Source organism: Mauremys mutica, chromosome 6, assembly GCF_020497125.1.
Source record: "Mauremys mutica isolate MM-2020 ecotype Southern chromosome 6, ASM2049712v1, whole genome shotgun sequence".
Lineage (NCBI taxonomy): Eukaryota > Metazoa > Chordata > Testudines > Geoemydidae > Mauremys > Mauremys mutica.
Window position 1 is genome coordinate 86,176,605 of NC_059077.1, and position 27,521 is coordinate 86,204,125.

Here is a 27,521-nt window from a genome sequence, read left to right on the forward strand (position 1 = left end):
AATCTGCTCTTCCTTGTGTCAGTTTTTAATCTCTCTGCCATTTCAGCAGAATCATGGATGCTGAACAGGTCAGTGGAGTTATCATGTCTGTTTTAGAGACAGGGAACCTGATTGTTCTGTGTTTGTGGAACTTTAACTATCGCAGAGGCCGGTCTTAGAGCAGTGAAAATGAGAATACTGAGAGAGCATGGATTATGTGGATAGTGAATGAAAATTGCCAGATGTTAGCGCATTAGTGCAGTGCTTCTGGGCTCATGAAACGAGCACCGAGAGGTGGGACTGGATTGTGATGCATATCTGGGAGGATTATCAGTGGCTGCAGAGCTTTCAGATATGGAAGGCCTGGAGTAGTATGCTGAGCTCACCTAACCCTTCCTATATGGAGATGTCAAAATGAGAGCTGCTTTGACAGTGGAGAAACAGGTAGTGATTGTGCTGTGGATGTTTGTGGCCCTGGTTGCTATCTGTCAGTGGACAGTCAGTTTGACATTGGCAAGTCTATGGAGGGGGGCAGTAGTCATCCAGGTGTGCATGGCTGTTGAGCATGTCCTGCTGCCCAGGATTGTGAGTCTGAGCAAAGGTCAGGAAAGAAGAAAGGGCTTCAGTTCAATGGACTTCAAAAATTGTGGTAGAGCGACAGGATGCGTATTCTGATTTGCCTCTTCCCCTCCCCCCCCCAACTTTGCTTCTGTGTACATAATCAAAAACTGTTACTTTTCCCGAGTTACAAAAGTGTGATGGATCACCAGGGATGTATCACTGACGTTATCTCTGGATGGTCAGGGAAAGTGCATGATGCTTGCATCTTTAGGGATACAGGATTTTTGAAAAGCTGCAAGCAGGGCCACTTTTCTTGGAATGGCACATTTATATTAGTGGGGTTGTAATGCAAACTGTTGGGGACCCAGGCTATCCTTTGTTTTCCTGGGTCATGAAGCCATACACTAGGCACTTGGACAACAGGAAGGAAAGACTTAACTATCATCCGAACAGTTGCAGGATGACTATTGAATGTGCATTTGGTAGACTGAAAGTACTCTGGAGATACCTCATGAGTAGCCTGGATCTCAGTGAGCCAAATATTTCTATTAGTTAATTGCGTTTTATCTAATTGCTCAGCAAAGGGGGGCATATTCTTGGCAGGGTGGGGGAAAGAGGGGGAAATGTGGATTTTTTTTTTGAATGACTAACCGCTTGAGCACATTGAGCTGCTATATGGCTGAAGGAGGCCTTAAGAGTGACAGTGTGTCATAATCAGGCAGCATGTTGCTTTGTTAGTTTCTCTCTTCTTGGATAAACTGCACTTGGCTTGTATATGTATTTTCAATGAATTGTTAACACATTTCATGACTCTGATAAGGGGAATCAGATTTAGTGGGGGGTGGTCACGTCTGTTGTGTAAGACAGTATGTAAACCAGGATTTTCACAAAGCAAAACTACTGGGCAGCAACAAAAATACTTGTAAATCATTTAAGAACAAAGTGCAAGGTGCTCATAGCTTCTGCATGAATCACAGGTCAGTGTATAAATACAAATAGCAATTCTTGTTTTCCACTGGGTTCAGTGATACTATGGCATGCTGTGTTGTCAGGGAACGAATATGGCCCAGGTCCCAGGATGATAGAAATGTACATGCAGTGAAATGGCTGTTGGTGTGTAAGTCTTTGGGAGTTTTGCTCCATAAAGCTTTGTAGCACTTGGGTTTGCTGTCTGAGGAGCTGTATAATATCTTGGTGCAGTTTCCTGTGCACTTCTAGGTCCTTCTGTCTTTTTCCTCAAATGAGCATTCCCTAGTTTCTGCTTGTAGCCTAGTTGATGGATTGGTGTATTGATTATTGATTAATCTTTTAGAATCAGATCATTAAGTGGTAGCTAAGGGTTTGGCCTCCTGAGAGGCTACAGCATCAGGAAGATTACCACCAATATTAGATTGGTATCACTCACATCTGCTGGGGAACCTCAGTGTGTCAGTCATTATCTTCATCATCTTTGTCATCACTAGTGGTAGTCATCCTGATATCTCCCATGGCACATAGGTCAGGTAATACCTTTTATAATGAGTTATGCTGATACCCATTTTGGTTCATGCATATTCATGTACTTATCTATACTTTCACACCCCACTACATTTGGGGTGCCCCAGTTTTCATAGGCTAACTTGTTAATTCCCCTATAATATTAATGTTTACGTTACTCAGACACCAAATAGCTTGTGGTTAGCATGTTGCTGACACCCCATATCTGCAAAAATCTCAAGAATATTCTAGCTGGCTTTGGCTGGTACATTGCAATATACATTTCTTAAATATCAGCATTAACACATGTACTTACTGAAACAGAACACTTTTTTGTGGCTGTAAGTTTATTTGTGTCAGCTGCTCATGGCAGCCTAATTCAGGTCGAAGGCCCTGTTCGGCTGAGCTAAATATCTTACAGACCTGGGGCCTGTAGGTCTTGTGTTACAGCCTTAATCAACCCCTACCTCTTACCTATATACTTATTATAAGCAAATACACCCCTCTCAATATTATACCCAGTACTGGTATCCTACTTACAGCCTTATCCTATATCTATTTTAGCATTAGCTACATTGTGTACTGACCTCAGCGCTCCTAAACAGATGAATGAACATGTCCTTCCTTGTCTGTTTCTTCATTCTCCTAATCGAGGCCAGGCCTGCAGGAGGTGCCCCTCAAGGATACCTCAGCCAAGGCCACTGATCAACTGCCAGAAAGACATTGTTAAATGTTAGATTTAAAAGGTTAGCAAACAGGAAAAGATAAGTGACAAAACTACCTAAAACTTTACTATAAAGATCTTCATGCAGATATGAAGTCAGGCTTGGTATGGGGCTGTGCAGCAGTTATCAGCATGGTGAGAATGTAGCCATGAAGGCTGGGGTAGATTGTAGGGAGTCCCCGGTAATAACTATAGGGATAGTGAAGTCAGTATTGCTATATTGATAGGCAGTGATGATTCTAGCTGATGTATCGCTCCTGAGGGTGCTAAGTCCCAGAGAAGGCAACTCTCAAGTTTTCCAAGGTCCATATGTTGCTGGGCTTTCAACAGCTCTGGTACCACTGGAGCTCATGGCAGAGTCGTATGGGAAAGTGCCCTACCATGGCGGGAGAGACCATGGCAGCCCGTCCTACAAATGTGCAGTCAGAGTAAAGAATGCCTGCTTGAAAATTTCATCAAGATCGTGCCAGGGCAAAAGGGATGCCTTTGAACTCCACAAGTGGAAAAGAGTAGTTTCTGCTGCCTACTCTGCAAGCCAGGACAAAGCCAAGCCACCATAGCCAGCAGCATACTGTCTACTTCTTTCTACCCCATAATCCAAGCACAGCATGCAAGTAATTTGTTTTGAATTTGGACACTCATATTGGAAAACCAAAGCGCTGAGTTTTTAATCTTTACATAGCTGGACTTGCACTGCACTTTCCCCTCACAAAAGCCAAGGAAATCCAGGATGTCTTTTTGAGATCAGGCTGCAGCATGAGGTTTGCCTGAACTTTCTTTAGCTGCAGCTTTACCCGGTGCCATACTTGTGCACTGAGATAGCAAAAGTATGTTGGCAAAGATGGGCCAGAATTCTTCAAACTGGTTGTAAAGCAGGGCCAGTGATAGATAAATGCTGCATGTGCTTTGAGCTATATTAGATACATTTAGTGTGCGGAAAAAATAATTTTGTTGCTTAGAAGGGGATTTCCAAATGCTCCTAAGAGAGGGTTAAGTTTATGCAGACTTGTGAATTAGTCTGTGCTGTATTTTATAAGAAATAGCATAACTTTCTCACTTTGTGGGAACAACGCATTGTGGGTTAATCCTTAGGAACACAGGAAATGCCCAACAAGAATACTGTTGGTCCATTTTATCTGGCATGCTGCCTCTTCTACTAGCCAATACATGATCCTTTTGAGAGAAGAAAGCAATCCATAACACGCAGCCAATTTTATAATGCCACAAGGGAGGCCCCAATTCCCTGCCCTGTGCTTTATCACTAAATCACAGTGTGTCTGTAGTATGTCTCCTTTCAAAAATTACCATTTTTTTCCCATAGTAAAAAAAAAATTTCCTTCAATTTTTTTAAATAGTGGAAGACTATGCTTAAAAGAAGAGGCGGATAAAAGAAACAGCTTAAAAGTTATCTATTATGCCATAGAATGCAGCTAAATAACTGTTGCTAAGATTTTTGTGAAGAAATTCTTCTCTTCCTGATGTATTTCACAGGTCCTTCTATGGGTATCAAAAATGTTTCCTTCCCATTCTTCATAATGTCTTTACCTATCATTGTTAAACTCAAGTCGATCATTTTCTGTGAATGCATACAAAAGCAGTGAAGTACTGTATATTTGAAATTTTAGTAACCATGGAAGATTTAATTACACAAAGGCTACAGGTCACATGCTCAGTTACATTGTCATAAAGTTTGTCAGGCTATTTTTAATAATTCATAAATAGCCTCTGGATTGCCACCCACCAGAATGACAATAGAATTGAAGTGTTGGACATCTGCCATGTTAAATGCATTCCAGCGGTTCCTTTTTCCCCAGCTAATTAAATAAGAACTTGTGGGACCTCACAGGCATGTGGCAGGGTTGTAGTAGGGTGACCAGACAGCAAATGTGAAAAATCGGGACGGGGTTGGGGGTAATAGGAGTCTATATAAGAAAAAGACCCAAAAATTGGGACTGTCCCTATAAAATCAGGACATCTGGTCACCCTAGGATTATAGGACTAGTTTATCAGACACTGCGTGGAGTGGTTTGTTTTTAATCCATTCTGCTTCCGGATTGTGTAGCTGCCCTTTATGAACCCTTCATTCTACCTAAAAACAGGTGTATGTTTCTCTGCAGTAAAGAGAGTAACACAACTTCAAGTGGTTATTCGCATTGTTTTTAGACTTAGTAAACTGATCCTTTAAAAAAAAAAGTTACAAGAAATTGTTGGCTCAGTTTACAATATCTGTTTCTGTTTTTCTCTATTGTTCCCTTTATTTTGATTTATGCAATTAAAAACAATAGAATGCCTCTATCCTGTGTTTTACATGTCCTTGACAACCATTATAAATACAGTCCATGAAAACGCTGAAGACCCCATGTTTTAAAAACAAACACCTCTAGGTCTCAAATTTGATCTCTTATCTATTTTCAAATGTATGAAAACATTACTGTGATTTTTAATGCATGTACCAATCCTTACTTTTCTTAGTAAAAAATAATCTGTGTATCCACTATGGCAGCCACCCGGTGTACCTGGGGAACTACATAGGTCCTATGATACGGGAATTTTGAGTTTGGAGATTTTGTATTTTTAAGTAATAGCCACTCGTAAACACCTCTTTCGTTGCTGCTGTCACATGAAGAGTATGTGTTTCAAATTTTTGATGAAGACAATACAATATAGTAATCTGTTAGCTAAACACTTTCCACGTCACACGTGTTATCTCAACTTTTCCAGGTCAGCAGCCAGTCATCCTGCTTCTGTTGATCACAATAAATTTTACAGAGGAAAGCAATTTATTACAGTATTCTGTAAATCAAATATCTGTATTACTGAATCAAAATACAACTAGGAAAATGAGACTATGTAGTGATAGTGCAAGAAACATAGCAGATGGTTGGCTGCTCCTAGTCTACCACTTTGCCATGTCGGACAGAGCCTAATCTTTGCTGCTACAAAAAAAAGATGATGGCTACTTCCGGTGCAATAACTAACGTGCAATAGTTCTCATTGTAAAATCCCGGTGGAAACAAGCTCCCTCCCTGTAGTTTTTCTGTGAGGCAAGCAGGGGAGGTCGACCCTATACCCTTCACACAGGGTTGATATGTATTTTGCCTCTTGGTTAAACTACAGTGCCATGTCTCCAGTAGGCGTTTACAGCAGGATAGCTATCACCCCCTAGTTATCTCACAGTAAAAACACGTTTTGTAGCAGTGAAGACAAAGCTAGTATTGTTGCAGGGATCTGCAATGTTGTGGAGGTAACAGGCTGGTCTCTCCCATGGGGATGGAGCACCTCACAAAGGTCTGTAGTGACCTAAATGCAGGAAGGTAGGGAGGAATGAACACCTCTTGTCATTCTCTGATGCAACAGCTCTAGCTACAATTTGGGAAGTAACGTTAATGAGCTGTGAGAGATGTTGCATTTGGCCTTGGAGGGAGGGACAGCTAACATCACTGAAAGGTTGGGAATAAAAGTGAAAATGTAGGTGGTGTGATGGGAAATAACACATGGGAGGTGCTTAAAACCTCTCTTAACCATCCTAATAAAGTCAAAATTGTAAGCTATTCTGTAAAATGACGTACACAAGGTGGATATATAGTTTGTTGTGAAATAACAGTAGTCCTAGAATAGTTATAAAAGATAATACAAGCACATAAAAGTTGCCATACTGGGTCAGATCATGATACATCCTCTCCGGTTTCCTATCTCCTACTGTGGCCCATACTAGAGCATCAGGAAGTGTATGGAACAGGACAATTATGGAGTGATTCACCATGTTGTCCAGTCCTGACTTCTGTAAGCCAGAGTTTTAGGGTCGTCCCAAGTATGAGATTAGTAGCCATTTGATGGATCTATCCTCTATGAACTTATCTAGTTCTTTTTTGAGCCCAGTTATACTTTTGGTGCTCACAGCATGCCAAGGAAATATGTTTCACAAGTTAGTTGTGCAGTGTGTGAAAAAGTGCTTCCTCTTGTTTCTATTAAGCCTGTTGCCTGTTAATTTCCTCAGGCGACTCCTGATCTTTTGTATTGTGTGAAGAGGTAAATAATGCATCTCTATTCACTTTGTCCACATCATTCAGGATTTTGTAGACCTCTGTCATATTCCTCCTTAGTTGTTTCTTTTCTAAGCTGAGCAGCCCTGATCTTTTTAGTCTCTCCTCATATGTAAGCTATTCCACAACCTTGGTTACCTTTTGTTGCCTTTTTGTGAACCTTTTCATGTTCCATTCTGTCCTTTTTATATCACTCAACATATAGATTTTGATAGTGTATTAAATTTGTGCAAGAATTTGTGTATTAAATTTCTGAAGCTTGACTGTTTTTGAAATAATTCTCTGGTATAACTCATCTCAGCAGAGTTCTGTCGTGTGTGTGTGTGTGTGCGCGCGCGCGCACACAACATAATCTAAACACCTGCTATAAGGTTGAATTCTGATTTCCATTCTAACCTTGCTTTTCAGTTACTCATAAATTTTTGCCTTAAATTTGCGGAATTTGAAGTGAAATCAGGTGGTTTTGTTTTTGAGCTACTTGGTAATAAAGTATACGTTTTGCTCATAAATTTCAATCAGAAAATTTTGCTCTCTGATAACTTGCAAAGGGCTGAGGCTAGAAACTTCAAATGTAGCTTGTCTTTCAGTGACATCTACAAGACAAAAATCAAGCCAGCTTTGAAGAATGGTTGTCACTTTTAAACTAATATTTTGAATTTGGATGCATCTGCAAAGAACCTTTCAAAAACGTATTTAGGATTCCCCATGTAAGGGCCTTGGTAGAGAGAGTGAGCATTGCAGCCAAATGGTTCTTCATGAAAAGAATGTGGCTAGTTAAGAATGCTTCTGTTAGTGCCACTGGGGCATGGTGCTTCAGTATCTTATTTTTTCCACAGTGGGGAGCATTCAGATTATGCCTCGGATCAAGGAACTTGAAGCCAAATACTTGAGATTTTTCTCACTTCTTTCATTCTTTTTCTTTAAAAGTCATGGGAAATTAAATGTTGTCTTAATATAACATTAGCACTCAAGTCAGGAAATTCTAAATGTTAAGTTGCTTCCATTATGTTCACTTAGTCATATTGTATTAAAAAGTGCAAAATATACTACTTTCACATATAAACCTGTGTGCGTGTGTGAGATATAAAATGTGTGGGAACATCCTTTAACTTGTGGAATAGACTGGCTTTTGACAACTTGTTTCTGTCTTAATGCTGCATTGAAGCTCATTAATGTTTGTGTGTGTTTTTAAAGGCTTCTGCCTGTTTGTCATAACCAGTTCTACCAGTGTATACTTTGAGTCTGTTCCATTTCCATTGATTTCAATGGCAAAGTTTCCATTAAAAGCAGTGGGAGCAGAATCAGATCCCCATAGGTACAGGGAATATCTCTCTGATTAAAAAAAACAACTTTCAAACCATTGATTACTGTTTAAGTAACATATGTCATGTCACTGAATAAAGGCATAAAACCAAGTGGGGCCCCTTTTTATAAGGGGGTATTTTGACCTAATCCTTGCACATAAACAGCATAGTCCTAAAATCTTGCCACTCTTTTGCAAGAAGCCATTGGTGACATCTCAAATCAGGCATTAGTGGAACAGTTTCATTTCTACTGTACAGCTTTTCTCATTCATTACTCATGCATTAATGACCCGCCTATGGAATTGGGAGGAGGTCCAGTGTTGTTCTGAAGGCTCCAGGAGTAAGTTCCGCCCCGCAGATTTTCTGCTGCTGTTGGTAGAAAAAGTTGGCAATTCAATTTCTCCCAACAATTTTGTATTCTGACTTTAATTTGCATTTTTCTGCACTAGCGACCTATAATCAATCATTCCTCTCCTGGGTTGGGTATTTGGTAGCACAGACGTTTCAGTCAGCCAGATATGCCATTTCAGCACCTCCCCTCTTCGAGTTCTCTGCCTCCCTCCGCCAATGTGAACTGCCCTGCAAGCACTGCGCTGAATCGAAGCAGCATTCCCTATGTGAAGTGATATTCACCAGCTCTACATAGGGTGAATTACATAGCCAGCCAGCCAACCATCGCACTTCCAGCGCACAGGGCTCTGAGTTGGACTGGCAGCTCAGGTCTTCTCCCCTCCCCTAAGGAGCCACACCTCCAGTGCAGGAAAGGTGGGAATGGGTCTCCCTGTCTCTCCACCCCTTCCCTACTCCACAGGCTTTGAGTGCACATTAAAGCATAGGGAGAACTTCAGGTAGTAGAGCAGAGATACATGAGGATTCCAGTCCCCATGAAGCGACACCATTATGGGATTTGAGAAGAGTAAGTGAGAAATCCATTCCCATGTTCAAAATGGCTCCTGAGTAAAGCCCCAAGTGGGACTAGGTTGCTCTTAAAGTACTTATTTGGGTGCTAGTTAGCCTGTGGGATCAGGCAGGCAACCTTTCAGGTTCTTAGAGATATCTAGCAACTTACTTCTACAGACAACCTATTTGTACCAATACCCTTCCTCGGTTGAGTATAAACAGCCAGGGGAAGTACCACGCCTGCACCAAACACCTCAGCACCCCCCTATACACTCCCCCCAACAAACTTTCTGTGCTGGACTTTTCCAGGACAGGATGCCTGTGGCTTGCCAGGAATTCATTAATATTAATAATATATCTTTCCTTTCAAACATTATTTGATGCATGATTTTGTAGAGACACCACCTCTGATATCTTGTGTATATAAGCATACAGTGAGAAGCTGTTTGGAGGAACAGTAGAGAAATTAGTAGCTGAGATAACAGTGAGGGTTGAGGCCTCTATGAAAGCCAGCATAAAAATCCATTGGTCACTATGAAGCACCCGGTTATCCAAGAAGGAACTGTTACTTTAGCAGAGGTAAAAATCTGGAGCAGAAGCTTCCAAGGAAACCTAATTACATTTTCTACCAAACCAACAAAATTCTCTGCGTGACAATGATGAAACGAGCATTCGTATGTGAGAGCTCAAAATCCCTTCTTTCTGATCTACTCTCCACACCCAAAGTCTTCAGACGTGGCTAGTAGTAGTCACAGCAAGCCACACGTTGCAAATTACCCATGCACACATGCATAGACAACATACAAATTGGTGCCCTGCCCCGAGGGGGAAAAAACATTTGTAACTGTGTATGGAAAGATTTTGGCAAACCAGCAAAGTGCCTGAAACCACTATGGCTTATTACTAAAAGCAGCCTAGTCAGCAGGCTTAGCTTAACTAAGGTAGGAGGGGAGGGGGGTTTGGGTGCCACAGAAAGGGTAGTTTTACCCACGTCCTTCCTGATAAGAATTATGTTAAAGTTGCTGATACATGCATTTTAGAAGAGCAGGAAATGCCCCAAGAATGTCTATTGGGGCCTCAAGGCTGCAAACTCTGGAAAAACCCACACCTGGTTAATCAATAATCAGAAGGAACCTCTTGCTTGACCATTGAAACTGCTTACTTATCAAGTTTTCTTTAAGGGACATGTCATTCTATTAAGGGGGAAAAGTTTGAGGTAGTTGGACTTGTTTAGACTCTCCCTCTGAATACATCTTGCAGTCCCAACCAGCAGATGGAAAATTTGGCCACTGGAAGCCTGCCACTGTGTCACTTGAGAGCCACACTCAGCTTTGGTAAATATCAAGGGTTGGGGGTGTTTTACTAACCTGTTGCAGACATGTGTAAGTGCTTGAGACTAAGTAAAGTTTAGCTTTAAGTGAAAGCACTCTTGTGTTGTCCTGTTTGTGCCAGCCATCTATTGGTCAGATGGCCATGTCTCCCCTGATTTATTTCCCGACACTGCCTCACACAGAGTAAAAGTTAGCAAGAGCTTTGGGTTGAAAGAACCCCGGGTAACAACTGGACAGCTGCTTAAAAGGATTAATAACCACCAGTTGTTTAAAATCCTGAAGAGCTTTGGCCCAATGCATTGTTCATCCAGGGGTCAAAACAAGGATGGTTCAAACTGTAATTTTATAATCAATGTGATTTGCATAGATCCAAAACTTCCTTGCATCAGTCATTTCCTGGCAATGCTCATCCACAGCCAATTATCTCCAGTGGGCAGGATTGCTGGTTTCATCCTGAGTGGATTTCTTCTACAAAAGCTTCTCTTGAGGACAAAGTATTGACAGTAGTGTGTCTATCTCTCTGACATGGCCATATGGGATCAAGCCAGTGATCCAATTAGTTAGTATCCTGCCTATGATGCTGGCCAGTACCATCTATGTCAGAAGAAGGTATAAGAAGCCAAATAGTGGGCTATTACAGTGCTCACAGAAAAGTATTCTGCTTCCCTTTAGAGGCTGGCTTATGATTGAGGCATGTATATTGTATCCCTTCCAAAATCAGAAAGTAAGCAGAGGTCAAAGCTTCTCTGTGGCAATGGAAGTAATGCACTGGGCAGAAAAGAATTTGTTTTCAAGACAATTCACATAAAGGATACAGAAAAGAGGAAACCAGAGAGAGTTGAAATCCTCTTAATTCTCTACTGCCCAAAAGGCAGGACTTCCTATACAGCCAAGGAACCCATACTGGACCTACAGAAAAGACCAGATCCCTTGAAGCAGGGGCTCCTTCATCCAGACGACGAACACTGATAGTCAACAGCTGATCATTCAAAGAGACATGTAGTTCAGCATGAATTCTCTCTTAGCTTCTGATATCCAGACAACCAGGAACTCAACCAGGAATGTCATAAATTGATCTGGGACATTTTTACATTTCTGGTGAAATGTAAAACAGAATTCTCTTTGGGGCAGGACTGCCTTTTTATTTGTACCGTTCCTAGACAATGGACCCTGACCTCTAAATGCTACTGTAATGTAAGTATAATAATAATAATCACAAAGTTATGGTGATTTCAGCTACATTGGAGTGTCTCAGAATAGTTGATTGGAGAACTACAATCAAGCATTATGGAGACATGGATACAAGTCCTAGTGGCATTTTGTAGGTAGGCATGTTGGACTCTCCATTTGAGTATCATCAAAGGACAAGATTAATCAAATGACAAGTTATACAAGACAAAACCATTTACCTCCAAAAGGCAGGTTGTGGAATTACTTCCCTTGTCTATACAAGAACCATGCTGCTGTTGTCCTAAGAAATAATGTTAATCTTATAGCTCCAGAAACCTTTCTGTTCAAGATAAATTCCTCCTCCCACAGTGCCTGGGACATAGTCTAAGGCCATAGTGTCCCAGTTGGAATATTTGTGGTAAATAAGGTAACAGTTACTGTACATACTTTTCTGAAGTTGCTGATGTGTAATATGTCTGAGACAACAAAAAATCTCCTTTTTCAAAGACGAAAGATATATGCATTCAGAAGCAGTGTAATTAATGAAACAAATAGTATAGGTAATTACACAAGACCTCCTTTTCCTTAACTTGGGAGAAAGAGGACAGGCCAACATTTTAAAGTACTTTTCAGTTTTTCATTACATCTGGATGTACTTAACTTAAGTTAACCAAAGCATTTTCAACTGAGTCAGCAGTATGTTTGATTTACAAAAAAGAAAGCAATAACTAGATTTATTTCCCTCTGGTAATGCACTTTAACATTTTAGGCGATGAATTAAACACTTAAATAATTTATTTTCCTTTAATTATTTTGAACTGTTTTTCCAGTATTTTTCCCCCAGTTTCCCCAAAGAGAAACCGTTAAACTACATGTAATAATGGTCATGTAATAACAAATATGGTTGTGATGCTGACAGGTTTGATGGGCTCTATGAATGCAATGAAACAAAAACATATGACTCTGGTCATAACTAGTGGAATTTATTCACATTATCTATTTTTGCCTGATGACTTGACCTTGTTCAGAATTTCTGATGCCTTGTTCAGTTCTATTGTTGTACCAATATAATAAAAACCAGCAGGATCTTATTAAGAGGGATAAGGCAAAGATGCCACATTTATTGTAAATACCATAACAAAACAAAAGACAATGTTTTTCTACTTATTTCTATCACTACTTATTCCTTATACAGACACAGACACACACACACACACACACACACACACACACACACATACATATTCATTCACACAATCATTCATTCAGGTTCTGTATAGATGTTATAGTTACCAGCCTAGATGTTGCTCATGCCAAGTTACTGGCCAGGTATCTTGGTCATGAGGATGGAGCCGAGTCTGTGTCAGATGCATCTGATGCTCCTGGAGGCTGGCAGCAGAACCATAGACTCAAAGTCCTCAGTCTTTAGAGTCCAGTTTTATAGGGATTTTTCCCTATGTTAGTTCATAGGAGTTGCTTCATTTTGCTGTTGCTAAATCAATCAGCAGGTGGCTGGCTCCATGTTGTTAGATGTTTTGTTTTTCCTTCCTTTGAGGTGTGGTGGGTGGATTCCAGTTTGCCCTCCGGGGGGTCATCTGGTTGATCCCACTTGACACCTTCTTCAGCCGACACTGAATTCTTCAGGCTGGTGACTCCCTAACCATTCATTCACATACATTCTCTATGTTAATCACATCTATTTCACTGTCTCTTTACTTTTTGGGGTGTTACCAATTTATGTGAGACTCCCTGTCTTTTAACAAGCAAAGATAAAGTGAGATGAAAACTTACAGAGGGTGGGGGTCTCTATCTATACACTATAACAGCTACTGTTTTGGCTTACTTAGAGTTAATTAATGTTTAACAAGTTTTATACAAAGTATTTCTTTGAGCTTAACAAGTTTTATACCAAGTATCTCTTTGAGCAGGGTTCACACAGACACAGCTGGTGGCTTGCAAGTTAGAGGCTAAATGTTGGGAATCACAAATTTACTTCTAACATAAACCTTAAGTTATAAAGTATCAATTAACAATAAATCAATAAATCATTTCTCATATAAACCATGTTTAATATAAACCTTCTTTAATATCCCTACACTATAAGGCTCACTCAGTATGTTCTAGGTTAGTGGTTCTCAACCAAGGGTATGCAGAGGTCTTCCAGGAGGTACATCAACTCATCTAGATATTTGCCTAGTTTTACAACAGGCTACATAAAAAGCAGTAGTAAAGTCACTACAAACAAAAATTTCATACAGACAATGACTTGTTTATACTGCTCTATATAGTATACACTGAAATGTAAGTACAATATTTATATTCCAGTGAAAAAGTAAGCAATTGTTCAGTTATAGTGTGCTGTGATATTTTTGTATTTTTGTCTGATTTTGTAAGCAAGTATTTTTAAGTGAGGTGAAACTGGGGGTATGCAAGACAAATGTAACTCCTGAAAGAGGTACAGTAGTCTGGAACAGTTGAGAACCACTGTTCTAGGTTATCCAGTGTTTTCAGTTTATAGATTTGGTTTAATTATAGCAGACACAGATTGAACTTTAGGATTTCTCATATTACTTTCTCATTAGAGTTAACAAAGAGGAAATTTTGGGAAATGGCAAGGAGGAGACAAGCTCTAGAAATGAAAGGAGAGCTACAAATGCTACATCCCCATCTTGCTTTGTGGGAAGATTGATGGCACCCGGCTCCTTTTGATTGTGAATAGAAGTTGGACACCTAACTGCTTTTCAAATTTGTCCTTTAGATCTTTCCTTCTCACATAGGAAAAAACATAGAAGGGGAGAATTACTCAAGGGAACTCCATAAGTAGATGTAAGTAGAATTCCATGAGTGATATTTTCTCCAAGGGAGGGGATTTTGTAGCTACTGTAGGAGCATGGCCTTCCAAGAGCTTGGATATCCAGATATCTCTGGGTAAATTCTAAGGAATTGAGGACATGGAAAGCTGGTTCCTTTGCACTACTCCCTGAGTCCTCTCCTCCCACTTTTACTTCCCTGTCAAAACTCCTTTGGCAGCAATCACTGGTTCCTTGCCAGTTATATTTCTGTCTCTCACTGATACTATGTGCTGGTGTAACTTTCAGTCTTTGGGCAGAAACTATCTCAATCTCTTCTTGTAAAGCACTGTAAATATCCTGGTGCAAGTGTGTTTTAATAAGTTATAGAAAATTTTTGCTTCCTTCAAGGTTGACTTCTCCTGCAACTGAAGAATTTGAATAATAAAAAATGAGACTGATGTTTTGTAACAGGAAAAAAACAAAACTGGAAAAATCATGAGTTTGTTGTGGCAAAAATAGCCATTTTAGCTGGGGCGGGGGGAAATCACAACTTTTTTCAAACAGATTAGTGTATTTTTATTGGGAAGTGTACCAAAACATTCATTCAAATTGGAAAAATACATAACAAAATATTGCTAAAATTATTAGAAAAATTACAGTAGGTCTTGTTTTGAAAAAGCATTTTATGCATTTTAAAATTACATGATTTTCTAGATTTCCTGTCATCTCTAAATACATTTATGTATAAAGGAAGGGTATGCTTTTGAAAAGCACTATTTGTTCGGGAGTCTGAGTCCTGCAACACTCATCAGTTACGCTTAGTTTTCATTGAGAAGTTTATCGTCACACTTGTAAGGGTAAAAATTAAATTTAAATAAAATATCTGAAGAAATTTTAAAGGGGTCACTTGAACAGCTGTGACTTTAAAGAAAGCACACACGTTGTGGAATCCATGACAATTCACCAGTCTTAATAATAATAAACCAATTTATTATTAATTTTTTGTTTTAAAAAGGAAAGCAAGAGATGATGGAGGAGAAGGGATTATTGAGTATGTTAATTAGAAACAACTCAAGGGAAAAGTTAGGAAATTAAAATCCACAGAATCAGCATGAAAGGCAGCTAAAAAACATTGAGTCCTAAGATATGTCATGATATTAAAAAAACAAAATTGATTAAACAGCAAGGTTCAAGTGTTTGAGTCACCAAAAATGTAGAAATCCAGCACAAGTGAGAACAGCGGAGTGGAGTCTAAATGTTGTTAGATGCATTCTAAAATACAGATTAAAGAGGGCTAAGAAGAATTTTGAAGAACAAATATCAAAGGATGATATGATAAATTCACTACATCAGAAATAGAGCCATCGAATGGCCTGTTGACTGTTAACTGTACCAGACCCTCGGATACCTTTATGATGGGTACAGAAGGAAATGAAACATGTAGACAAAATAAACACATCCTAATATATTGATTTCAGTAGAATGTGAATGGGCAATAGTAGCACAGTGGGTGCATTGAGAGCCAGGTAAACTTGTTAAAATGAAAATAATTTCAGAGCGAGACTTAATAGGAGCAGATATTTAGGCAAGCTTCTCCATGTAGCTTTGCTAATCTTGACCTGTAAATTAACTCTTCTAGTACTGGACTTCTCCTGAGTGGAGAAAAATAATTATTGTATTGATAGTTTTATGATTAGTAAAAAATTCATCAAAGATTAAACTACCCTTACATTTCTAACCTGAAATTTGAGCGCAGATTGGCAATTGCAAATGTCTAATGTGGTGCACTATATTATTTTGCTTCGTTCCTTGGATTTTAAAAAGATGATCATATCAAGATTAAAAACTTGGCTTACCTAAATGTTCCCTGTTGCCTCTTTTGAGACAAAGCTGCAGTATTGACTTGTTCTTACTACTACTTGCAAGTTGTTGACCTAAAACTGAGTTAAAATAGCATTAATTTTCTGTATATCTTACACTGTCTTGTATGTGTATTGCAACACAGAATTCAGAATGTAGACTGGGGGTACGTCTACACTACGGGATTATTCCGAATTTACATAAACCGGTTTAGCAAAACAGATTGTATAAAATCGATTGCGCGCGGCCACACTAAACACATTAAATCGGTGGTGTGCGTCCACGGTCCGAGGCTAGCGTCGATTTCTGGAGCATTGCACTGTGGGTAGCTATCCCGTAGCTATCCCATAGTTCCCGCAGCCTCCCCCGCCCGTTGGAATTTCCGGGTTGAGATCCCAGTGCCTGATGGGGCAAAAATCATTGTCGTGGGTGGTTCTGGGTACAGCCTCAGCTCTCCCTCCCTGAAAGCAGCAGACAACCGTTTCGCGCCTTTTTTGCTTGGTGAACTGTGCAGACGCCATAGCAGAGCAAGCATGGACCCTGCTCAGCTCAATACCGCAATCGTGCATGTTTTAAACACCTTGCGCACTCTCGTGCAGTATATGGTGAACCAGGACCTTCAAACCGAGGCGAGGAGGAGGTGGATACGGCAGCGCGGCGATGACAGTGATGAGGACGTAGACACAGAATTCTCTCAAACCGCGGGCCCCTGCGCTTTGGAGATCCTGATGGTAATGGGGCAGATTCTATCCATTGAACGCCGATTTTGGGCCCGGGAAACAAGCACTGACTGGTGGGACCGCATTGTGTTGCAGGTGTGGGACAATTCCCAGTGGCTGTGAAACTTTCGCATGCGTAAGGGCACTTTCATGGAACTTTGTGACTTGCTTGCCCCTGCCCTGAAACGCCATAATACCAAGATGAGAGCAGCCCTCACAGTAGAGAAGTGAGTGGCGATAGCCCTGTGGAAGCTTGCAACGCCAGACAGCTACCGGTCAGTCGGGAATCAATTTGGAGTTGGAAAATCTACTGTGGGGGCTGCTGTGATGCAAGTAGCCAAAGCAATCACTAAGCTGCTGCTACGAAAGGTTGTGACTCTGGGAAACATGCAGGCCATAGTGGATGGCTTTGCTGCACTGGGATTCCCTAACTGTGGGGGGGGGGGCGATAGATGGAACCCATATCCCTATCTTGGCACCGGAGCGCCAGGGCACCCAGTACGTAAACCGGAAGGGGTACTTTTCAATGGTGCTGCAAGCACTGGTGGATCGCAAGGGACGTTTCACAAACATCCACGTGGGATAGCCAGGGAGGGTTCATGACGCTCGCGTATTCAGAAGCACGACTCTGTTTAAACGGCTGCAGCAAGGGAATTACTTCCCAGACCAGAAAATAACAGTTGGGGATGTTGAAATGCCTGTCGTTATCCTGGGGGACCCAGCCTACCCCTTGATGCCATGGCTCATGAAGCCATACACAGGCAGCCTGGACAGTGGTCAGGATCTGTTCAATTACAGGCTGAGCAAGTGCAGAATGGTGGTGGAATGTGCATTTGGCCGTTTAAAGGCGCGCTGGCGCACATTACTGACTCGCTCAGACCTCAGCCAAACCAATGTCCCCTATGTTATTGCTGCTTGCTGTATTCTCCACAATCTCTGTGAGAGTAAGGGGGAGACCTTTATGGCGGGGTGGGAGGCTGAGGCAAATCACCTGGCCGCTGATTACGCGCAGCCAGACACCAGGGAGATTAGAAGAGCACACCAGGAAGCGGTGCGCATCAGAGAAGCTTTGAAAACGAGCTTCATCAGTGGTACAGTGTGACTGCTGTGTTTGTTGATGAACACCCAACCCCCTTGATTGACTCATTCCCTGTAAGCAACTCACCCTCCCCCTTCGAATACAGCTTGCTTATGCAAATAAAGTCACTCTCATTTAAAAATCATGAATTCTTTATTAATTCATTATAAAAAGAGGGAGAGAAGTAAGGGTGTGGTTTGGGAGGAGGATAGGGATGGAGAAGGCCATTAAAAAAATTTCACAGTAACGACAGCCTTCTGGTTGGGCTGTCCACGGGAGTGGAGTGGGCGGGTGCACGGAGCCTCCCCCCACGCGTTCTTACACGTCTGGGTGAGGAGGATATGGAACATGGTGAGGGTTGAGGGTGGTTATACAGGGGCTGCAGCGGCACTCTGTGATCCTGCTGCCGTTCCTGAAGCTCCACCAGACGCCGGAGCATGTCAGTTTGATCACGCAGCAGCCCCAGAGTTGCATCCCGCCACCGCTGATCTTCCTGCCGCCACCTCTCATCTCGGGTGTCCCTCCTGTCCTCACGTTCACTGGCATCTTTCCTGTAATTTGATACCACGTCCTTCCACTCATTCAGATGAGCTCTTTCATTGCGTGTAACTTCCATAATATCCGAGAACATTTCATCTCGCGTCTTCTTTTTCCTCTGCCTTATCTGTGCTAGCCTTTGGGATGGAGGAGGGATGCTTGAAAAATTTGCAGCTGCATGAGGGAGAGAAATATTTAAAAAGATACATTTTACAGAACAATGGTTATACTCTTTCACAGTGAACAGCACTATTCACCTTACATAGCACATGTGATTTCCCTACAAGGTCACATTTTTCATCTTAATACTGAGTGCCTGCAGCTCTGGAGTTACAGATCTCACAGACACAGGTCCGGGCATCAGAATTCAGCTTGCATGCGGCCATGGTAAGCCACTGTCTTTCGGCTTCTGTAGTGATTTACCCCTCCCCCCAACGCATGGCTAATACCACGCTAGCTCCCTGCTAATCAACACCCTTCCCACCCCCCCACCCACTGCGTGGCTGGTAGCTTGGGGAAGATCCCCGCTGACCAAACACAAAAAAGATCATCGGCATTTCACTCCTCCCCTCCCCCCGCTTGGCTATGTGCAGGAAAGGATTTTTTTTAAGCTGCTGCAGTCCACGAACCCAGTAGGAGAATGGCCATCCCCCTTACTTAAATTCCTGATTTTTAACCAGGTTATCCTGAACGATATCACTTTGCTGCGGATAACACAGCGAGATAAAGAACGGATGCTTCTTGAATGCCAGCAATCACCGGGACCATACGCTGCTATGCTTTGCCATGCAATGATACCTGATTACTTGCTACATGCATGGCGTGGTAAAGTGTCCTACCATGGTGGGCGGAACAAGGCTGCCTTGCCCAGAAACCTTCTTCAAAGGCTTCTGGAGTACCTACAGGAGCGCTTCATCGAGATGTCCCTGGAGGATTTCCGCTCAATCCCCGGACATGTTAACAAACTTTTCTAAGTAACTATACTGTCTGCGAATGCATCCCAAGTCCTCAGGGCAAATCAGTCATTAAAAAACGCTTGCTTAAAAAACAATGTTTGCTATTTGCAAAGGTACACTCACCAGAGGTCCCTTCCATGGCGTCATTGTCTGGGATAGTTGCTTGGGAGGGCTGGGAGGAGGGTAATTCCGTCAGGGTGAGAAAAAGCTCCTGGCTGCTGGGGCTCACGGAGTGCTGTGTGCTCTCTGCTAGGTCGTCCTCCTCTTCTTCATCTTCATCTTCCCCGTCTGCATAATCCTCAGACATGGCAGAGATTACAACCCCCACCTTGGAATCCACGGTCAGGGGTAGGGTACTTGTGGCGCAGTCCCCTAAAATTGCATGCAGCTCAGCATAGAAGCGGCATGTTTTTCGACCTGCCCCGGACCTTCCGTTTGCTTCTTTGGTTTTCTGGTAGGCTTGTCTGAGCTCCTTAACTTTCACTCTGCACTGCACTGAGTCCCTGCTGTGGCCTTTATCCGTCATAGCCTTAGAAATTCTTTCAAATACTTTTTCATTTTGTCTTTTGGAACGCAGTTCTGTTAGCACTGAATCCTCTCCCCATATAGCGATCAGATCCAGTACCTCCCATGCAGTCCATGCAGGGGCTCTTTTTCGATTCTCAGGAGACTGCATTGTTACCTGTGCAGATGAGCTGTGCGTGGTCACCTGTGCTGATGAGCTCTCCACGCTGGGGAAGCAGGAAATGAATTTCAAAAGTTTGCGGGGCTTTTCCTGTCTACCTGGCCAGTGCATCAGAGTTCAGAATGCTGTCCAGAGCGGTCACAGTGGTGCACTGTGGGATACCGCCCGGAGGCCAATACCGTCGATTTGCGGCCACACTAACCCTATTCCGATATGTTAATCCCGATATTAGCGCTACTCCTCTCATCGGGGAGGAGTACAGAAACCGATTTAAAGAGCCATTAAAATCGATATAAGGTGCCTCCTAGTGTGGACGGGTGTGGCGTTAAATCGGTTTTACGCTCCTAAAACCGGTTTAAACGCCTAGTGTAAACCAGGCTTGGGACATAGTCTGTCACTTGGTAAACAGAATGTAAGCTCCTAGAAGTGAAGGTGGCTTGTTGAAATGTCCAGTTCTCTGCATAATCATCAAGGCAGTTGCAACATGTTCTGGACTGTGTACGTGTAAAATAATATTTTTTAAAACTACAGTAAACTTACCTTATGGAGTGAGTATCTCTTGCAGAAGACTCCATTGCGTTCACTGTTGTCCTAAGTTATATGCAACTAAACAAATTAATTTTATAAGTGTCTATTGTAATACATTTTTATACGATAATTTCATGCTAGCACTGGCTAGAAAAACATGTCATTTGCACTGCAAATATTAATTTTGTTAAACTTCGTTCTAACAACTATGAGTTAATGAGGGCAGTGTTCAGAATTAATGGCTGCATTTCCTGTGAATTGAATTACACAGAATATCCTGCAATTGCAGTGGGAACTCCTTGTATGTGTAACCCAGCAAATCAATATCTGTGAGTGATCCAAAGCAGAAATCCCAGAATAGTCTATACACTTGTTGAGATGAGATGTGTTTTGAGTGTGGTTTCTTGCAGGGAGTAATTTTCCAAAGAGTTGAATGAAAATTTCAACCTGTTTTCCTTCAAATGAAGTAGGTGTTGGTGAATTATGATTTTCTAGAGGAAGGAATACAGTCACATCATTAAATCACGGGATGGGGAGTCAGGAGATCTGGCTTCTGTTACTGGCTCTGTCACAGATGTTCAGTGCAATGTTGTACCTCAGTTTCCCTATCTGTAAAACGAGGATACCTTGAAGACTTAATTCATTAATTCTTGTGAAGTGCCTTGTGAGCCTCATGTAAAGGCACTAGAATAACAGTCTCCTTCTAAGTTTATTTGTGCCAGTCGAAGTACCTGATCGTATCCTTCTCCTTAACCCTTCATATGTTGCTTGTCTTTTTGGAAGGTAAACTAATTAGGGCAGACACCCCGATATACACCTCTACCTCGATATAACGCTGTCCTTGGGAGCCAAAAAATCTTACCGCGTTATAGGTGAAACCTGTTATATTGAACTTGCTTTGATCCACTGGAGCACGCATCCCCTCCCCCCCCCCCCCCGAGCACTGCTTTACCACGTTATATCCAAATTCATGTTATATCGGGTGGCGCTAAATCGGGGTAGCAGTGTATGTATGTTCAACATCTAGCATAATTAGCCTTGGCCCTAGTTGGGACCTGTGGGTGCTACCAGAATATTAAATAACAATTGTTGGACACATTTAGTTTTGTATTGCATTTCTTTTTGTGGTATTTAGTAAGCACAATAAGCTCTTAACCCTTATTCTGAAAAATTTTTAAGCGTAAATGTAATATCCAGTAGCCTAGTCTCTTTTTTGTGTGCCAATTTAATTGGTTAGGCCTTTGATTTTCAGTACTTTTTAAAACCTTTTTTTAAACTAAAAGAAGTCCAGGTTTTTTGTCATGTTCCCAGTATGTGAATCTTAGCTGTCAGTTGCACACTTCATTTGAAGTTTGAAGGGACAGAGAATAAGCTCAGTGAAAAATACTTGCACCAAATTTCAGCCCATTGAAGATTAAAATGGTCGTTTGCTTACTCTCTAAAAGAGCTTTAGAGTGGAAACAGTAATGAAATTAAATGCAGAGCTACTGTCAAGAGATCCTATAGTGTACCTCAAGAAAAACTTGTAAAAATTCAAATGTATAACTTTGTTTGAAATGCTTTGTTTAATGATCCTAACACAATAACCCAGAGCACCCTATGTGTTCCTAACGCACCTGTTGTGTTTTTATGAGTTGTATCTGGTTATTATAGATTCCTGAGTTCCAGCTCCTCCAATGTAGAAGCATTTGGCAAACCTAATGGGGAATCTGTATGATTTGATTATGAATTAAAATGGATAAGTTGCAGATCCTTTCTGGGACCTCCTCTGAACTCAGAGCTATTTACCTTATGAAATATTTAGAAGCATTTAGTGCTTTTAAGCAAATAGCTTTATCCTGTGTCCCAAGGGAGAATAATAAAGCTGGGTATGAAAAATTCACTTTTTTTTCTCATAATAGGAAACTTTCAAGTAGTGAAAAGGCATATTTTCAGTCTTCTTGGGTTTACTCTAATGGTAGATAACCTGTTTAGAATCTTGGAAGAAATTAGTTTAGCACATTACTGTAGAAACCATTTAGAATATCCCATAGTTACTTACCCAGCTTCTTAAAGTTAACTGCTGCCTGTGAACTGCAGGATTTAAGATGAGGTTTTTAAAAAGGAATCTATGCAAAGTATGAGAAAGTTTAGCAATCTGCAAATAACCTTGATAATTTTGCATATAAAAGAAGCCTTAACACCCTGCTTTGTTAGTACGTGAGTTTTCATTTACAAACTAGTCAAAAGTGCTCTATGTAACATTTTTCAAACTAATTAATAACTTTTTTTTGTAATTAAAACATAAGTTTACAATCTGAAAATGATCTTATAATTTAAAACACTAAAGTTGAAAGCTCGTAAGGGCAGGGTCTGTGTTTTCTTATCTGTTCAGTCCCTATCACAGTTAGTATATAGTGTGTATGTTATATAACAGCACCTAAAAAACTAACTTACTCCAGTTCAATGACTTTTAAATTATGTATAATTTTTTTTATAATTTACATGTATATCCTATGTAGTGTGTGTCTATGATATTAATTTGTCAGCTTTATAAATGTCATTTTGGCTCACCGTTTATATGTATTATTCAAGTTAATTATTCCTATTAGCCTGATTTTCTTACATTAAAACACGTATCATTTTGAATTATTCATTTAGCTCAAGATAAGGAAGTACATTGTCTAACTGACTGTAGCAGAATTTAAATCTTTGAAAGCGATTAATGCAACCTATTGTGTGTTGTCTTACTACAGCCCCACTACATATGTTCTGGATGAAGATGAGCCTCGCTTCCTTGAAGAAGTTGACTACAGTGCAGAGAGTAATGATGAGCAAGACATTGAATTGGCTGATAATGCAGGCGATTATGAACCCTCTGTTCAGGAAGAGGGGCTTTCTGACTCAGAAATGACAAGGACACACCTGCCTTGAGCCATCTTTGTAGACGCAAAGAAGAAAATGAATATCCTGGTTTTTAGTGGACAGGAAACAGGGAAGTATCTGGCTTTCAAGAGGGATGGCTCAAAGAGACAGAAGTAATTGAAGCCAGTTTAGCTGAAAGACAATAAATGTGTTTCTGATTTATGATGATGATGGCATTTGTTTTATTTAAGGAATTCAGTGCCTTAATTTGGCACTGAATATATCAAACAATTGCTTTACTATTTCATTTTCTACCAAGTATTGTTGCATGGCTTTTTGTGTCCTTAACCCCCTATAATCACCAACCAATGGATTATAAATTGTAGTGTGTCAGGTACAGAAATTAATATTAAAATTCCTTAACAAACCTTTGAGTTTCTTCCTGAAAAATACATATGTACAGGGTTTTTTATTAATTTGTGTGTTTATTGAGGTTGAAGTTTTTCTTCAGAATTATGTTAAATGTTTGATTGTTTGAAGTGATGGAGAGCTTGCTTTGAAACCGTTTCATTCTACAGTTACTAAATTAAACAAAAATGAAAATTTGATCAATTGTTGCGCTTGTTTCTTGATCCTTTAATACACTGAGGTTATATAGCTTTACAGCAGCCATGATTTAAAATATACAATGATCTAAATTACCTTTTTTAAAAGAATAATTTATTCTTGCAAGATGGCTGTTAGTCCACTAGTCAGAAGCATTTTATGGTGGCTACTGCACCTGCACCTACTACGACGTTTATGTTTGCATAAAACTCTTCCCTGAAACACAGCATCTCAGGTGAAGAGAGAGGTGTTCATCTTCACAATCAGTTAATTTTTAGCTTTGGAAACAAGTTTACTCAGTGACAAGAATTGGCTAAATGTGTATACTGTCTGTATATTTTGCTACCTATTTGTTAACAACTTTTCTTATTTAATATTCTTGTCAAATTCTTGTATTGTCAAAATGAGTTCAGTTCATTCTGGGCATGTTTTTAAGGGGAAAGGTGGTATCCATTTTGGTTTAGAGTCTTCCTGTGAGTCAGATTGTTCATTCCCAGAACATGACAAAGTCTTTTTGCACCTCCCCTCCACCTCTACTGCTCCATTTTTGCTTAGAATAAGATTTAATGTGAAGCTGAAGTTGCTGCCAAATATTTATAAATCTGAACATTTGCTACAGCAAAAAGTTTAATTATCCTTGCTTGATGTGACCCAATTCTGACTCCTTATTTTTTTGAAAAATGCTTGTATAGCATAAGGGGAAATCTAAAAGCATCAAGCAATATCTTTCTATATTTAAACAGGTCCCTAACTAAAGAGAGAGTAAGTGTCAGCAGTGCAAATGAAATTGATATGTGTTTCTCTCTTCTTTTTTTTTTCTTTGGTACATGAAATAAAAACCATAGAGAGCAAGATGGCTCAGGGGATGGTCAGTGGAAATGTGAAACCTTTTACCAGCAACTCACTGTTCCGATCCAGTTTAGGTAGGTAGCAACAGTCTGTGCCATCTTGATTTTGAAATTGGGGTAGAGGAGAGAAATGTTGGCATATTTGCCCTTGAAATAGTAATGGGCATGCTCTTATGCTTAAATTTTTTTAAAAAAATTAAATGATCAGCTGGGAGAAGAAAGGGAATGATAGAACCACCTATATACATTCTCCTCCAAGTTTTTCTTTTTAAGGACTGACCATCTTAATTGTTCTGTAACCTATATTGGCTGAGTAGGCAGGTTCAGTCCACTCCCTGGTGAGCAGGTGTTCAGACAGCAAAGTGACCATCACAACTGGCATTTTTGGCAATAACAAGAGAAACCAGGCACTGAACCTGGTACTCTCTTATCCCCTCATACCACCTAGAGGTCATTCCTCTAGGTCAGGATTGAGACATATTAGCAGGACAGTGTAGGGAAGGTCATATTGCTCCCATTGTGTTGTACCTGTTCTGTGTATAAATAGTCCTTCAGTCTCCAGAACTCTTACTCTAGCACCTTTCATAAGTAATAAATTCACTTAAATTAACTTGCTGTATTAACACAGCAAGTTAATCAGCATCTCTGTGTAGATTGACTTAGTAGTAATATAGTATCAGAAGGGCAGCCGTGTTAATCTGTATCCACAAAAACAACAAGGAGTCCGATGGCACCTTAAAGACTAACAGATTTATTTGGGCATAAGCTTTTGTGGGTAAAAAAACGACTTCTTCAGATGCATGGATGCTTATGCCCAAATAAATCTGTTAGTCTTTAAGGTGCCACTGGACTCCTCGTTGTTTTAGTAGTAATATAGATTTCAACACGTTAGGAATTTCAACACGTTAGGAATGTATTAATGAAATGTAAAGAACTCCATGGTCTCAATAGTGCAGTATCCTTAATGCTCATCCCAAGTAAGTGTGTGTGTGTATAAGCTCTGTTTGGACTAGTGGTTCTGGAAGATGAGACAAAAGAAGTTATGACTGATTACAGAATAAATATTTATTCAGGGTATTTGTTACAAACTGATACTTAAATACAAGTCTGAAATGTAAACACAACAATGTTTCGTTTCAATCTAGGTTTTGAGAGGCTGACTGAACCTTGAATCCATTGTGCATGAGAATTTCAAGAGCATGTTTTATATACTGTACTGTACATGACTCAGTATCTAGGTGCTAGTTATGACAGATGGAATTCTAGTCTTAATTCTAAATTTTCTTGGTTTTTATGACTCAATATTCTTGCAACATATTTTTGGTATTACATGATGGCTTTAATACAACCATGACAGATTCTTCATAAGGAAAGCGGCTATGCCTTTTCCTCCCTCCAAAATAACGATGCGTTTTAGTAACATAAGCATTTGATTTTGATTGTGATATTTACTCTATGCTTCTGAAAACTTGCATTTTGCATTGCTAGATAATGAATTTCAGTATTCCGCATCCTGGTGTGATACAGAGACTGTAACACAAACTTGATATTCTTCCTTCACCAGTGATATCTTTCCTTGAATGTAATGTAATTTTCAAAGATTGGCATTTATGCCAATTTGTATGTAGTGGGTTTTGGATGTGAAATATTGTGCAAATCTAGTTGAACAAAAAGAACCAGTGTTCATTTCAAATAAGGCAATAGTAGCAGTAAACACTTACAACATCAAAAAAATTCAGGTATCAGATACCTTTTCATTGTAATGCTGTACTAGACACAATTGTGGCAGTATTATTGTGCATGCCCAGATATAAATATATTAAGAAAATATATAATAAAGGAATCATTATAATCACCTTGTTTCCCTACACATTTTATTGGATAGAAAATAATTTTGTGGTATTTTCCTTTTGCCAAGTATATTTAATGAGAGTACTTATGGTCCAGTTTTCAGTGCAACCTGGGGTTGCTCAGCGTTTCTGAAAATGAGACCATTAATATTCTAATTCTGTCAGTTTTTAAAAATTTAAGAAGGCAGCATGCTGCATTGTGTTAAGCTTTTCATTCACAGGTTAATGGGTAAAATCAGATTTAGAAAACTGATTGCTTTTGGTGCTTGTAAAAGGTACCATACTGACCAAATTGGAGATCACCGTTGTACAGATACAGCAAGAGATGTAACACTGCACATTTTACTACACTACATAACTAATATGCTTCTCTTCTCATTTAGGGGAGCACTCTAGGTGTATGGTTTGGTCTCTGCCTCTTCATTCCTTGGCACCTCAACTGAGGCTGGAAGCAAGAGACCCAGTTAGTGCCCAATGAACTGTTTTTGTGATTATCAATGGTACATTTATAATTTTCATTCAGTATTAAGAACAAGACCCACAAAATGATTTATAGGATGGAGTCCGAATACAGTACAAGCACATAACTTTCATGGCTGTGATTGGAGCTAGTATATGAGGGCAGGTAAGGGATGTTCATGAATTGGCTATGATATTGTTTCACAAAATAAATACATAAATAATATACAGAACCACATAATATATTCCTTAAATTATACCACTTGCAAGA

General features: G+C 40.2%; 1 protein-coding gene across 2 annotated transcripts in view; it reads left to right on the forward strand.

Annotated features, from left to right (window-relative positions):
* Positions 1-26,745, forward strand: part of AGTPBP1 (ATP/GTP binding carboxypeptidase 1) — a 141,285-nt gene extending 114,540 nt beyond the window's left edge. For both annotated transcript variants that reach the window (XM_045021537.1, XM_045021536.1), the window contains one exon: positions 23,379-26,745. In XM_045021537.1, coding sequence (XP_044877472.1) covers positions 23,379-23,556 — 178 coding nt within the window. In that variant the 3' untranslated portion in view covers positions 23,557-26,745. The remainder of the gene's footprint in view (positions 1-23,378) is intronic.
* The last annotated feature ends 776 nt before the right edge of the window (positions 26,746-27,521 follow it).